Here is a 14,983-nt window from a genome sequence, read left to right on the forward strand (position 1 = left end):
CCAGTGCTGTCCTCTGTAGCTCCTGGAGTCTGAAATGCAGGGAAGGCCCCAGAGACCAGGGGCGCCGGTGCAGGGCCTGTCTGCTCCTGCCTAGCAGAGGCGGGAGCACGATGGCAGCAGCGGGAGGAGCAACGGGCTTGGCTTTGGAGAGAGAATAAAGAATCGCGGAGGCGCCTGCCCACCTCCAGTGGCAGTGGCGGCGGCGGCGGCAGCAACAGCGGCGGCAGGCAGTGCAGCTCTTCTTGTCCTCGCTGGGCTGGGGCAGTGAGTGAGGGGCGAGGGAAGCCAAGGGGGCGGGGGCGGTGAGCAGAGACAAAGGAAGATGTCTCTGGGGACTCTAGCGTCCACAGGGAGTCGCAGTTGGGAGCATAGAGGCTGGGGTGGATTAAGATCAGGATGCAAAATGTACAAAAGGGACAGATCAGCTCTGGGTAGAGGTAGAAGCTTGGGGAGGGTTGGTGCTGGTAGGAGGACAGGGACCAAGGGAGGGACAAGTGATGGGAGGGCAATGGGTCTGGAAATTGGAGAACGGGGGAGAAGTAGGAGTGGGCTAAGTGTTTATAGGGGAGCAGAGGCTGGGCCTGGAGAGGAGACAATTGCTTGGCCCCCACCCCATGAAAGCTACTGAGGAAGCTGGGCAGGAGGCAGCCAAATGAGGCTGAGGTTGCTGTGTGGGCAGAGGCAGTACTCCGTTATCACTCTTAATGCCTGGCTGGGAGTCACACCATAAGGGGCTTGAGCCTGTAGGAAGGACTGAGCTCTGGGATTTGGTCTGCTTGTGCTTATGCATGCAGTATGCCAGTGCCTGCTGTTTCTGATCCGGTAGGCTCTGCCTTGGCATCGAGGCGGGGGTCCCCAAGTAGCATGTAAGGTGCTCAGGTGGATGAGGTGATGAGTTCAGAAATCATCCCACCTACCCTTCCCCTTGTAATTGAATATAACATCTTAAGCCACCCATTCACTCAACTCCCCAGCAATGAGAAAACATGCATATAAGCCCATACAAATAGTTGTTGAACTCTGGCCATCCCTAGAGCCTGACTCTGGAGCATACCCCCACCCCAAGCTACTTTGCAGACTCCAACAGGACCATTTGGGGCAAAGGGTTTGGGATAGAGGCACAGCCCACCTAGGTTCTGTGAGGGAGCTCCTTTCCTGGTCTCTGTGGGGAAAGATCCCCCAGCTGTCCACAAGCTTGGGGAGTATGCAGGTTCTGCACTATCTACACTTGACACAGCCACCCTCCTGCTAAGTGTTCATCTCAGCTGAAATCACACTAACAGCCCCCATACTACACACTTGGGTTATACTAACAGGTACATGGTATCCACAACTCAAGACTCTAGTCAGGCTTCTGCATCTGCTGTCAGCAGGCCCCATTTTTCAGCCAACTATGGCTACTTTCAAACCTCATCTCAGTTCATCTTGAGAAAACCACATCTCTGTCTGTGGGGCTCCTCTATTCCATCCTTCAACCAACCCTGCTTGGGGCACTAAGACCCTACATTCACTGCATGTTGACTGGAAATGGCTCCATTTCCATATTATCTACAGTTGAAACCTCTCTAAGACCCCTCTGGTCAGATACTTGGCACCCCCAGTGTGCCCACTCCCTTTTATCTGTCAGACAATTTCTCTACCCCAGTTGATAACACCATATCTTCTCTGTTTCCAAGCCTTTCCATCCTCTGGCCAGGCACAAAATGCAATCCTGCTGGGTCATTCATTCGCCACCCATGATAAGAGGTTTTCCATCTTTTGTGGCCCCAAACTCAAATCTTCTAATGAAATTTTGCAGGAAACTCTGAAATAAAGCTGGGTTTATGAGCCCTATGCATGCAGTCTAGGACAGCATCAGATCTAACTACTGGGAAACTCCACTTCTAGATGGCCTCACCTTTTCCTCAGGGGAGCTCTGGCCCTGAGTGCCTCCTATTGGACCTTGGCAATGCCAGTGACACAGAAGTAGTTTCTGTGATGCTAGCTCCCCCAGTACCAGAAACAGGGTCTGAGTTCTTAGCTCCTAGAAAGTCAAGAGAACTTACAATTGGAGAGTGCGGCACCGCTCATATATGTTTGCTTCGCTGCCCCATAGAAAGTGCCAGAGAACAAGTACCCAGCAGGCTACACGGTACTATTGGATATGTTGTTTCAGCCCTGGAGTGTCCCAGTGTGCTCTCTACAGGAAGCGCAGGAACCAGGGTCTTGGAGGGCTGGGTCCCACTAGTAGTAGAAACTCCAGGCAAGAGCTAGCAGAAGAAGCCTCAAGTGATCTTGGGAAATTTGCCATAAACTTTGCTTACCCCCTTTCACCAAGCAGAAACCCTGAGAAGAGCCACTGAAGAGGTCTCAATAATTTTTTTTCAGTGCTCATATGGGGTTCTTGTCAGTCCTGGGCAACACTGGAATGGGGCTTGAGGTCTACTGGGCCTAGCCATGGGAAAGGGAACTAGGCAGGCAGCCTGGCCCCACCAAACCCCAGTCAGTGTCTGAGCCCCCTGCAGGGGCAGGATGCCTTCAAAAAACAAAGAGCCTTTGAGGCTTTAGGCCAGTGGGGGGAGGGGAGCACAGGCTACTGGAGTTATTTTGGGATCTTTAGACAAAATCATTCAGCCTAGACTGCCCAGCAGGCTCATGCCCAGGAATGAACAGGATGCTGATCTAGGCTTACCCCTCTGGGCTCACACCCTACCAACATGCAACCACATATATGAGCCAAGACACTAAGTACTCCTGCTTTCCAGCAGTCACTCAAGCTTGCAGGAATTGTATCCCCCACCTGCCAACATACACACTAGACATTCTTTGTGTAGCACAAAGCTTGTCCCTCATTCCCAGGCATAATAGGTGTGGCCCTATGCTCTGGTACTTCTCAGGACCAGAGGAGGTTGAAGGATGGGGCCTGGAGAGGGTACAGAGTCCTTCTCCCTTTCTAGATAGCCTTCGGCTCCCTTACAAAAGAAGGTAAAGAGTTAGGGGTTCGATGACTGAGAGGAGTCCATGGAAAAAGCTGCCTATCTGGACACTCAGCACACACTCATTTCCCAATGCATAGGTCTCACCCAGCAAGTAGACATGCCCCACCCTCTGACCTCTGGTCAGGCCAGGGTGAGGCTCACCTGCTCTCTTTGGTGGTGGGGATTTCTAGGCATGCATCGCTCAGGTTAATAGAGGTACTGGATGGACTCAGTTCTGGCTGCCATGGTGGGGGCAGGGCAGTACTATCTTACACCTCCGGTGTCTGGCCTCAAACTGTACCTTGACTTTTCTCTGTTCCCTCCTCACCTCAGAGGACAACAGGCACTTCGTAGCAGGACAGAGGCACTCGGCCCTGGTCAATTGCCAGCATGAGGGAGCCTCCAGGCCTAGGTCAGATCTGTACTCACCCACCCACCCACCTGGACAGTTATCCTGTTCTACAGAGTGGTTGGATAAAATTAAAATTTGGGATACAATAGGGATGTCTTTTAGGGTAGCCAATATGCTGCCAGATTGCCCCTTCTCTATTCCTTGGCTGGCTAGGCTCCTCAACATGGGGCTGTTCTGACAAACTTATCAGCTCGTTTACACCTCTCTAAGAAGTTAAGTGTGTCTGTCTGGCTTCCGGAAGACATCATGGCAGTTTCAAATGGAGGTCAGATGGGTGAAGTGAAATCTGCACATTGACCAAGTGATGAGTGGGGCCACAGCTGTCACAGGGTCAGAGTCTTTAATGCAGATCCTCAACCTTTCAGATTTGGGGAACTCCAACATGGACCTGGGCATTTTCCAGAATGATCAAGAACAGCCAGCTGAGCAGGTACTGATGAAAAGGCAGTGAAGGTAGGACATTCATGCTATCCCTCTTGTTCCTTAGGTTTACCCAAACCCAGCTTTGCCAGTCCCTACTTATCTCCAGGAGGAAAAGGAAGGAGCTAGGTGACACCCACCTGTGATCAGTGAGTGCTTGGTGAGTCAGGAGACCTTGGTATCCCTGCTTAATACTCCAGCTGTGCTGAGTTAAGTTAGAGATATCAGATACAGGAGAGGGGTAAACACAGCAGGGGTCCTATGGCCCAATGGTTCCAGAGGGCTTCATGGAGGTGGTGGGCAGCCAGTTATTAGGATGAGAAGGAAAGGCAGTAGCGGGGACAGAGGACTAGAGGTGCAAGAAGGAGGAGCAGAGACAGATCCAGAGAGGAAGGAGGCTGGGGCAAGCAAGGAAGAACTTTCCTACTGCAGAATCAGCAGATTCCTACTTGGGATCAGCAGATAGGCAGGAAGGCCATCCCAGAAAGAGATTAGCTTGCTCTCTCAGCCAGGGGACAGGATGTTGGAGAATAGTACTCTCCTTTCCTCACACTCACAGCATCTTATCTACTCTTTCCCAGGTAGCAGCAACCACCCACTATTCCTTTCATTCACCTTTATCCAAACTCACTGCTCCTTGGAAAGCCACTAAAACTACCAGCAGGACTCTGTTGAGGGTACCAGCAACAGCAGATGCCCCACGAACCCCACAGGGAATGGTTGTAGAATGGTGATTGGACATGGGCAAGAAGGAACTGATGGATTTAATGATGGAAGACACCACAAGCCACTTATTATACCTGATGGCTTCTTTTCCACAGTAGGAGACAGGTATCTCAACCGTTCTACCAATATGGTGTTTGTGCTCTGTTCTTCCATATGTGCTGGAACCTCACTTGTGGGTACAGGAGCCTGAACTGGCATAATGCTAGCCTACATTTTCTGGGATCTAGGATGTGGTGGTCAAGAGCACTCTCAAACTTACCAACTTACCTTGGGCTAGCAAGGGCAGAGGGGAGGAAGGAAGGGGGTTGCGTCAGCCTCAGGGTCTGACAGGCTTGTAAAGGTCAGTGACTAAATTCCCTGGTCTCCTGTCCTCACAGCAGCTCACCAAACACATCCCTCATTTTAAATGTTTCCAATACACCTCAGTCACTCCTAGAGGCAGAGCTCACAAAAGGTGCCCCTGACTCTCCAGCACAACTGGACCCAACAGAACCAATAGCAAACAGATGCTGAGATTCACATACACGTGAAGTCAGCAACCAGGACCTGACCACTTAGACATAAACCCAGAAAAACCAAGATAGTGACAACTACGCCTCCCCCCAATTGCAGGCCTAGGCATACATATCTACATAAAGTTCACACAGCTGGAAACAGCCCAGCCTGTAAAGACAGAGCCTCCCTATCTTCCCTGCCTCCAGGCCAGGGAGGGGCCATCTCTATTCCCTGGTAAATTGTCCCTGCAGGGGGCCTTCCTCAGAGGAAATTCTCAGGATCTGTGCTGAGGGTGGGAGGGGTAAGATCCCTTGATCCCTGGTCCTCCACCACTGACCTTATCAGCTCTCCCAGCTTCCAACAAGGGTCACACATGGCCTACTCCTGAACCCCAGGAGGTATAGGGGGCATAGAGCCCTCTTCTTCTAGCTGGTAACTGCCCCAAATGAGCAGGATTACTATGACAACTGTTGTGGTAGCCCCTAGTCCAACCCACCAGGGCATCAATGGTTTAGTGCTCTATCTCCACTCTGAGGTAAACAGCTGACCTGAGAATCACAGGAGAAAAAAGTTAGCTGTTTTCTACCCTTTTGTGACTTCTGCCTCTTGTGCATAGCAACCAGGCCTAGGAAACAATAGAGGGTCCTTATAAATCAGTGATACAGGACCCTCCTGAACCTGTGGTCCTGGGTATGTCCTCGACCTACTCTCTGAGTAACTCTACCCTATACTATCCTACTGTAGCTTGTAGGAACTAACGAGTAACTACCGACCTGAACTGGGTTGACAGTAGCCTTAGACCTGGGTCAGTGTGTAGGTGTCCCAGTTTGTCTGGTCTGCAATGGGGATCCCATGTCTGCAGGATTGCTATGAGGGCTCAAGCGGGTGGAAACAGAATTTGCTTTGTCCAGAAAGATCCAAGTAACAGAAGTGGTTTTAAAACATCCCTCCCCATTTCTAATTGACAGGGGTGATGGGGGGCATCTTCTCTGGGTAGGGATGGGAGAGCAGGATGGGTCTGGAAAAAGCCAAAAGTTACTTCCACTAGCTCCATCTTGCCTATTGGCCTGCCCAATGGGAGGCCATCTCCACAGAACTAATAGTATCCTGCCTGTCACCCACCTAGAAGCATTCATTGATTCCAGCAAGCAAAGCCCACCCCCAAGGCTGCCTCAGTGAGCCCAAAGATGAGACAAGTCCATTTCTGCAGCCAACTTCTTACTAGAACTCCGACATGGAAAAGAGGAGGCCCTTCCTTACTTGGGCAGGCCCTTCTCTCTGGGCAAAAAGCAGTGGGGACCGCCAGTAGCCTCCAGCTCTAGCAGCCTCCAGCCTGGACATGCCTGGGGGAGGGGCCCTCATAGGACTGTGGGTGGGGTTGTAGAGTGGTAGAGAACCTGAAGTCCAAAGGGAGAGCCACCTCCCCCCTCAGCAGAAGGAATGTGGGGGAGGTGAGGGGAAGGAAAATGGCAATGGGAGTCTAAGCCTAGCCTAGAAGGCAGTCCTCCCAACCGTCTAGGAACCGTCACAATATCCTAGGCAACCCCAGTACCAGAAGCCAGCCTTAGAGGGTCAGGCTGCTCCTATCCACCACTTTGGGACCTAGAGCTCTTCTACTCTTCCTGAAAGCTCTGGATAGCTGACCTACCAGAGACAAAGGGCAGAACCAATCTGGCCAGCCCAGAACAAGGGAGTCACCAAGACCCCAGCTTCAGAATTGAGAAGGGCCAGGCTGGTCAGGTGCCAGGCTCACTCAACCTGGGCCCCCTTCCCTGTCCTTGTGCCAGGTGCTGGCTGGAACAGACAACACTTCCTTTCTCTGCTCCTGATTTATAGTAGGGAAGTGCAGGTCCCCAGCCAGGCTGTGTCTCTCCTGGGGGCTTCAGGGAGGTGCCAATCCAATCTTCTCTAGAAACAGGGTGAGGACAGTGGTGGGCCTATGCTCTGTGCCCTTAATTGTCAGTGAAGAGGATTCTCCACTTCCTTGACAAAGCTTTGTCAGAGTGAGAGGTCCCTTTCCAGAAGGAGCAGCAGCCACTCTTGCCCAAAGGTGATGCAAAGGGAGGGGCACATACCTGCCCCAGTTATGCCAGGAATGTGGCTTCCCAAGCAGAGGACCAGAGGAGCCTTTCTGGGAGGTGGGGGAGGTGCTAGCTGGCTGGGGGTGTTCCAAGAGTGAACAAGAGGTCAGAAGTAGCCCAGATTTCACCCAGTTCCCAGTGTGGGGTGGTGCAGGTATAGGGGACCTGGAGGCAGATTGGGAAATCAGATTAGAGGGATGGGCTTGTTTCCAAGTGTGAGGACCTAGGATAAGGCTCAAAAGCCTCATCACCTACAGGTCAGAAAATAGACCCAGCTTTGGAGGGGTGGGCAAGAAGATATTTCATTTCCATCCTAGATCGTAAGCCCTAATGGCTCCTTGGGTGTTCTGACCTTGCCTTAGAACCCAATTTACCCACTGTACTCTGGTCTGCTTCCAAAACAGATCCAAGACACCATTTCTTCAAGCTTCTTACAGTAGTACCCCGGCTCCTTGTTCTGCCCCACCCCACCTTCTACATACCTTAAAACATCTCTTCAGCCTCCTTGGCTCTATCTCTGAGTCTTTAGTCCCATATCTGCCCCCCTCAACACACACACACACACACATACACACATATACACACACACACACACACACACACACACACACACACACACACAGCTATATCTCTGAGTCTTTAGTCCCATATCTGCCCCCCTCAACACACACACACACACACACACACACATACACACACATACACACACACACACACACACACACACACAGCTACTCCTGGACTCTTCTCTGGTAAAATGCTAGTCTTTGAGTCTTCAGAAGTAAGTATCCCTACGTGTCAGCCATATACAAGTGCACAGGAAGGGAGGCCTTCTTTCCATGATTCTTCCTAGCTGTACTGCTCCAAATTGGGCTCTACCGGACCAAAGCCAGAGTGTAGTGTGGGCCTAGCTGGCTTTGGTGAGATGTTAAATCTTGTTCTGTTACTCCCTACCATGACCTCTGATCTCAGAAGTCCTCAGTTACTGAGTCATGGACCCTCAGACTACTAGATCCACCCAGCTATTAATGATTCACCCTCTTGATCTTGATCCTTCTCAGCCCCCTACTCAACTCCAAGTTGACATATCTATCTATCTTTGGCCTCACATATACGTCCTCCCCTGCCTTTCCTGCCCCCCAATTTCCCAAAGCACAAACTTCCATAGCAGTGCTAGAATCTCTGGTTCTTGTCTAGATAGGTTCCCCATGGCAAGAACCCAGGAGCTGACCATATCTGGCTGAGAGGCCACAGAGTTTACATTCTGGACCTGACCCTCCTACACCCAAGGTCAGCATGGAGACAGGGTTCTAGAGACACCCCTCAAGAGCCCAGCTAGCATCAAAGCAGAAAGACAGGAGATAAGTCTTCAGGGCTGGCAAACACATCATATCAGAGGACTGGAAGTCATAACCCTTGCCACTGCTCTGAGAAGGAAGTTTCTGTCCCCAGCCATAAGGGAACAGACAGGATGTAGTAGCAGCAGCAAGAGAAAAAAAGCATTCTTTAACACATTTCCCCTCAAAAGTCTCAGTCACCAAATGGGGCTGTCCTGAGGAGGAGAGAGGGGATACCTGAATGGTTACCTTCTAGAGGATGGCAGCCCAATCCCACAGAGCTGTTCTTCTACAAACTGTGGGCCTCTGGAACACACAGGCCAGTCCCCCACCGTCCAAACCCCTGTGCCTAGCCACAGGTGTGTACTCAAATGTATGGATCAAGACAGATGTTTGGACTTCTGTAAGGATAAGACAGGTGGGTCCCAGCTTGTTCCATAGCAAAGTGCCTTTCAAAGGGGAAATGTGAGTGCTGAGGGAAAGGGAGAGAGAACAGAGATACCTGTCTCTAGCCAGGGCAGCAGCTTGTTTATGGCTCCAAGACCAAAGACAGCTAATATAAGAGGTGAGGGTCTCTAATCTGTATAGCTAGAGATGTAGCCAGGAATAATAATGTTGCATCACAGGTAGGTAGCAGGATGGTTACTCTCCTGCCCCATAGCAAGCTCTCCTCTGTAGCCTGCCCCCTCCCTCAGATCCCATGAAATTTCTGTTACTATCAGCAAGGCACTGGCCCTCAAAGGAATACCCTCACCATGCACGCACCTTCTACACAGAACTCCACCTCTTCCAGGTTCCGCAAAGTGATCCGCATAAGGCTGGAGTTGAGCATCAGTTCATTCTTGTGGGCTGGCCACAGGTAGGGTGGTGCTGGGTTCACAAAAAAGATTCTAGTGTCTCCAGTGGACACCTGGTTGTCACAGATAAGGGGGTCTCCGAAGCCACCAATCACCACCTTGTTGCCACCATCCAACAAACTCTCCTGGGCCACCACATCTTTGCCTTTCAAGTACCGCCACACTCGAACCTGAGTGGACAGGAAGGTAAAAGTGTATTGGTCCTAAAAGGATAGGGTGCCAGATTGGATACCTGGGCCCTTTCCCCTCCTCTGTTCTCACTTGCTCAAGCCAGTGTCCACAGTGGACTCCAGCCTTGGGCAGAGATGTTCAAAGTTCTGTGACTCAGCCTCTCAGCAAATGCTGCAGGGAAGTAGACACCTACTGGATAGGGGGTGACACATAAGAAGGCATACCACCTAACCATACTCCCACCCTAGGTCTAACCGGCCCAAGTCTAACTACAAGGGTCCATCTCAGTCAGGGCTTATCTGGCATGCAGTGCCAACATTCTAGACCCTCTAGCTCACTACCAGACACTTCAGATGAAGGGACTTAAGAGCAAGATCCCAGCTGGGATCTTCACAACCCTGTGTGTGGGCTGACACCTCCCCCAGGAAGTAAAGACCCACTTCTTTGCTCCGCAGTCTGCCTGAGTCTACAGCCAAGGCAGCTCTGAACCACAAAGTCAAGTTTGGGCAATGCAAGTCGGCCCCACCCTCCACCTTCTCCTTTGGGGCCCTGAGGGCACCCCTCTGACAGACATGGCTGAAGGATGTAGCCTGCAGCACCCACAGGACAAGTCCAGGAGCCCAGACACTTTTTGGAAAGGAGTTCTAGCACCCCTTCTTCAGGTGCTCTGGGGGTTTAGGCTCTTGGAATGGAGGGAGCAAAAAGACAATGGGCAGTTTGTCCACCTGCCTAGCTCCTGTTAGGCACCTCAGAATCGCAGCACCTACAGGACTTGAAGAACCTCATTTACCTGTCCCTCCCCCCTGCAGTAAACTATTGAGGGAGATATTGCAAACGGGGTAGGGGTAGGGGAACTCACAGTTTTCACACCTCCCCCACCCCAGCCACACCCAGGAGCAGCGGGGAGGAAGTCGGGAAAATCCTGCAGGGACTTGGCAAAGTGCCTTGGCAGTGAGAGGAGGGGGCCCAGCCGGGGGAACCCATGAAGACACGCTACTCTGAAAGAAGTCACCGTCCTTCCCATCCCCAAAGAGCAAGAACGATCCTATTTCTAGTTAAGTGATTTGAGGAGCTAGGAGAACCAGCAAAGATTCTGAGGGTACCCACTATACCTATTCCAAGGTGCTCTCAAATCCAGCTTTAGTTGAAGCAGAGCTGACTCTTCTCCTGTATTGTAAGGGAAACCCAGTTCTTCCACAACGGAGCACCTGCCCCTGCTCCTTGTGCACGGGAAACTCAACCATAGCCCATCTCTCCGCTCTTGCTCCACCGAAACCCAGTCATTGCAGCACCTTACGCAGGTTCCTCGGACTTGTAGATTAGACTACGCACCCCTTCCTCTCTGCGGACCACCCCTTCTCGCCCTGGTAGAGGCCTCATCACAGTCCGAGTCCATCCCCACCTCACACCTCCCCAAACTCTATTCCTTTCCTTTGGCGAGGGTGTACACTTGTTTCCAACAAGAGGGGCTTTGGACAAGGGTGGAGGGGGGGCAGCCACTACTGCAACTGGGGCCTGGGCACCGTGAGAAGAACCACAGCGGCCCCGCAGTAACTTTCGCCCTGAACTGCAGAGTTTTCCGGGACCTGGTGCCCCACCCGCAGGCTTGGCGGTCGCCAAGGGAGCTCGAGCTGGGGCTACAGAAGCGTTCCGGTCTCGTTCCCACGGCTTGGGGCCGGGGTCCCAGCAGGGCGGCCGGCACGCGAAGGGCGGGCCTCCGGACGGGAACCACGGGGAAAGGGCCCCCGGCTGGGATTCCAGAGGGCTGGGGTCTCGTGGGGTCTTGCCGGGGCCCACCTTGCACGAGTACGTGTGCTGCACCGGGTCCACGTTGAGGATCTCCTCCACCGTGCCGGTGAGCACCACATTCGCCTCCTCCTCGCGCCGCTCCAGGGCGCGCTCCGGGCACGTCCCGCTGGCGCCGGGCAGGGTGCGCTCGGCCACCACCAAGAGCAGCAGCAGTGGTAGCAGCGGGGCCGGGCAACATAGCCGCAGGCTGGCCATGGCGCAGCCTAGAACGGCGGAAGGCGGCCGGGAGAGCGCGCGGGATGGACCGTTCAGGGGGCAGGACAGAACTGGACCGCAGCGGAGGAGGTGGGAGGGCGGACGGCGTGGGGGCGGGCCAGGGGCGGGAACTGAGCAACACCGCCCCTCCCCCTGGGAGCTCAGCCCGCCTCCGCTCCCTACGACCCGCGCGGGCAGGGAACAAAGCCCGGAGACTGCGGCGCCGAGCTGAGGCGGGGGCCCCGGCCGGGTGGGTGGCGGGCCGCCTTGGGGGAGGGGAAGGTGGGGCGCCGGGCGCCCCTCCCCCGGCCGCCCAGACTGCCCACCCACCAGGAAATGCAGCTGAAATCAGGTTAATATATAATCTAGGAGCGACGTGCCGGGGCGCCGGGAGTGGCAGGGCTCTCTGGGTAGGAAAGACTACCGGAGCTGGACCTCCGGTTCCCCTTGAATCGGCCCCCACAGCGGGATTGCTCACAGAGCTCCCGCACCAGTACGGGGCCCACAGTAGGCTCTAAGGCGGTCTAGTAGCGCTACGCCCCCTGCCGGTGGCCTTTCCGCGGTGATTATTCTGAATTACGCTCAGACCCGCCTACCTGCCCTCTGGCTGGGTAGGGCAATGGGATGTCCCTTGTCGACCTATGGCTACCTTCTCTTGTCTTGCTGCGGAACCTACCACGACCCCGCTTCCTTTCCCTCCCCCTCTGTGGACTAGCGCTTCTCCAACTTGGCCTGGCTAGGTACAGGGTATAAACTGAGGCTCGGGGAACGCTGGTCTGCAGAAGGTTGAAGAAAAAAAGAAAAGACTCCTTTGTTTTCACAAGACCAGGGTTGCTGTGCCTTTGAACCAGAAGCTAGAGTAAAGTGTGGGTGGCAGAAGCTCTTCCTCCTGAGAAAGACTCTACCATCAGGACCCTGGAAGGCTTCAGGGAGGGGGGTGGTCCGTGAAGGTTTGAGGTCACATCTACACAGTGGACACCAGCATTGCTAGATCTAGGGTCACCTTACCCAGATATGCACAAGCACACCAACCAGAAATGGGGGCTTCTGAGTCTCCACTCAAATTCTCTTTAAAGGTCTAAAGGTTGAAGTGTAAGGCCCCCAGGGCCATTGAGGTACTTGTCCTGACTTGCTTGTGCCTTAGGCTGCCTCAAAGCCTTAGTAAGTACATACAGGAGGAAAAGATAAGAGAAATATCAGGCAGGAAGGGGATGAAGCTTTTCCAAATTGGGTGCCTCCTGTCTGCGATATGATTTCCTTTGTGGACAGGTGAGCCCCCAATTCCAGGTGCCCCCTTACCTGCCAATAATGGCCTCTTTATAGCTCTGATGAGGTGTATTTGCTAACCACCATGTCCTAAACAGCAAATGACTGATGTGAGTAGAGAGGCCCTGTCCTGCCCTTCTGAGGACTAGTGTAGGTGAGACTAGGAACACCCACAGAAGAATACACCACCCTCCACAGCCCACCCAGGCAGGTCCAAGAACATTCCTTCACTATTTCCAAAGGATCTGGGAAGCAACTGGTCCCATTAGGAGCCTCATTCTGTTACTGGTAGGACCTAACCTTGACTTGTCCCTAAGTCAGATATAGAGATGGGGACCAGTTGTTGAGAGGCTGGCTGAGGCTCAGAACTGGGTCCCAGAAAAAAAAAAAAAAAAAAAAAAGTCTTTCTCTAGAAGTGAGTTACCAAAGGATTTCAAAGGGGAATTCTCTCACTAGGCTCTGTGAAATCCTGTCCCTTAACTTGGCAACCCAAGGCCTTGTCACAATAGATGGACCTGGGTTCTTGCACCTGACCTCAGTAGAGATGTAGAAGAGAAGGCAACAGATGGACATTTCTGACAAGCAGACAGGAGGCAGAGATTTTCATTGGATCAACCTTTTATTACCAACATTGGCTCTGGATAGAGGCCTTAGGCATAGCATATCCACTCCCCACCCCCACCCCGGAGGTGCAAATTCATGAACACTGTGCACTGGGGCATTAGGCCATACTCCCCCAGTGGTTGGTTGTCTTCCATGCGCCTTCCCTCAAAGCTCAGCCAAAATTGGTCTTCCTGTACTTGCTCCTGCTGGGACACCTGCCTCTTAAGCTCTGCCACCGTCTGTGTCAGCCGAACTTCATAGATACTGCTGCGGCCCCTTTCATTCCTCACCAGGATGTTCAGAGGGTTGTTGCAATTCTGTACTATCAGCATGACTGTGCTGCCAGGGCACAGGCCCTGGCTGATGAGGGTAACGCCCTCTTGTAGCATCTCACCACTTGGGTGGACCAGGCGGTGCTGGAAAGCTGGCACACCAGTCTTCTGGGCAATCTGCCTCTTCAGTTCTGACACCGTCATGGAGTTAGTCAGGGACACCAGGAACTCTTCACCCCCCAGCATCTTCACCTTCAGGTGTCGGGTCTGCAGGCATCACATGGGTTTAGCAGTGGTTCTCAACCTTTCTAACGCTGTGGCCCTTTAATACAGTTCTCATGGTGTGGTGACCCCCAACCACAAAATTATTTTCATTGCTGCTTCATAACTAATTTTGCTACTGTTATGAGTCGTAGTGTGAATATCTGATATGCAGGATCTCTGATATGCAATTCCTGTGAAAGGGCTGTTTGACCCCAATTGGAGTCTCGATCCACAGGTGAGAACTATTAGTTTAGAGACTTTTCTGGCACCGTTACTGGGAGTTACTCCATCCAAAGCACTGGTCATAGGACCAGTTCCCATACCCCACCCCCACCCTCTCCTCCATCAAAGGGGACCATCCAGATATGGGGATGATACAGAGGAGTCAGTTCTAAAGGGCCAGCCTCCTACAACCATCATGTTGTTTCAGTTCACCCACCAAGATACCCTTCTGGGTCCAGCCCTAAGGGATCTAGGGCTGGTAGCTGAGCAAACAAGGAACCTAGTCCCTCCCTAGTAGTGATCTTTGAGCAGCTGTATTCTGTTTCCACACTGTGACTATTCTGCATCTGGAAGGCCCTATCAAGGAATGGAGGAAAGTCAGCTAGAATGGAATCCATCTGCCTCTGCCCCAAATTGGACTCACCATGGCTGTAGGCTTTAGCACTAGGTCCCCTGCAGGAACTGAGGAAGTTTGCTTGTCTCAGCTTCTAGCTGCTCTCTCTCACAGCCAGAGGCTGGGTCAGCTCTTTTAAGTGTGTGAGCTGTGGGTATCAAGAGGCGGAGTCTCCAGAAGTCAGAGCTGCCTTCTGTTTCAGTTTCCTTTTCCCAAGGCATACATTCAATGAGTGAGAAAAACAAAACTGAATGAAAAGAAACTAGCTGGGAAGGAAAGAGACTGGCTCTCAGGGGTCAAGGCCACAACAAGGCCTGTGTACTCCCTAAATATTCAGCATTTCGGGTCCTTTACAAATCATGTAGAAGTCATAACAGGAACTAATAATAGGAAACTTATTTTTCATTTATCAGCTTGAAAATTAGTTATCTTGGAAAAAGTCACAGTAATTAATTCAGAAGTTGCACAAAGTAATGGCAATCAGACCTGCCCAAAGACAGTT

At 52.5% G+C, this 14,983-nt stretch overlaps 2 protein-coding genes and 1 long non-coding RNA gene across 10 annotated transcripts in view; 1 reads left to right on the forward strand and 2 right to left on the reverse strand.

Annotated features, from left to right (window-relative positions):
* On the forward strand, positions 1-4,701 carry LOC107399410 (uncharacterized). Its single transcript, XR_006069765.2, has 3 exons — positions 1-264; positions 3,735-3,949; positions 4,371-4,701. It is a non-coding gene; the product is annotated as an uncharacterized LOC107399410 (long non-coding RNA).
* Positions 1-11,791, reverse strand: part of Agrn (agrin) — a 32,919-nt gene extending 21,128 nt beyond the window's left edge. For 7 of the 8 annotated variants that reach the window (XM_042272371.2, XM_006992335.4, XM_042272366.2 and 4 more), the window contains exons 1-2: positions 11,254-11,541; positions 9,194-9,455 (exon numbers count right to left, since the gene is read on the reverse strand). In XM_042272371.2, coding sequence (XP_042128305.1) covers positions 9,194-9,455; positions 11,254-11,460 — 469 coding nt within the window. In that variant the 5' untranslated portion in view covers positions 11,461-11,541. Of the gene's footprint in view, positions 1-9,193; positions 9,456-11,253 lie in introns of all 8 variants that reach the window. The other variant, XM_015985985.3, reaches the window with a different exon arrangement.
* Positions 11,792-13,326: 1,535 nt separating this feature from the next.
* On the reverse strand, positions 13,327-14,638 carry Isg15 (ISG15 ubiquitin like modifier). Its single transcript, XM_006992334.4, has 2 exons — positions 14,512-14,638; positions 13,327-13,868 (listed from the first exon to the last, which is right to left on the reverse strand). Exons 1-2 carry the CDS (start codon positions 14,512-14,514, stop codon positions 13,377-13,379), a joined length of 495 nt encoding a protein of 164 aa, XP_006992396.1. The 5' UTR covers positions 14,515-14,638; the 3' UTR covers positions 13,327-13,376.
* Positions 14,639-14,983: the final 345 nt, after the last annotated feature.

Source organism: Peromyscus maniculatus, chromosome 2, assembly GCF_049852395.1.
Source record: "Peromyscus maniculatus bairdii isolate BWxNUB_F1_BW_parent chromosome 2, HU_Pman_BW_mat_3.1, whole genome shotgun sequence".
Lineage (NCBI taxonomy): Eukaryota > Metazoa > Chordata > Mammalia > Rodentia > Cricetidae > Peromyscus > Peromyscus maniculatus.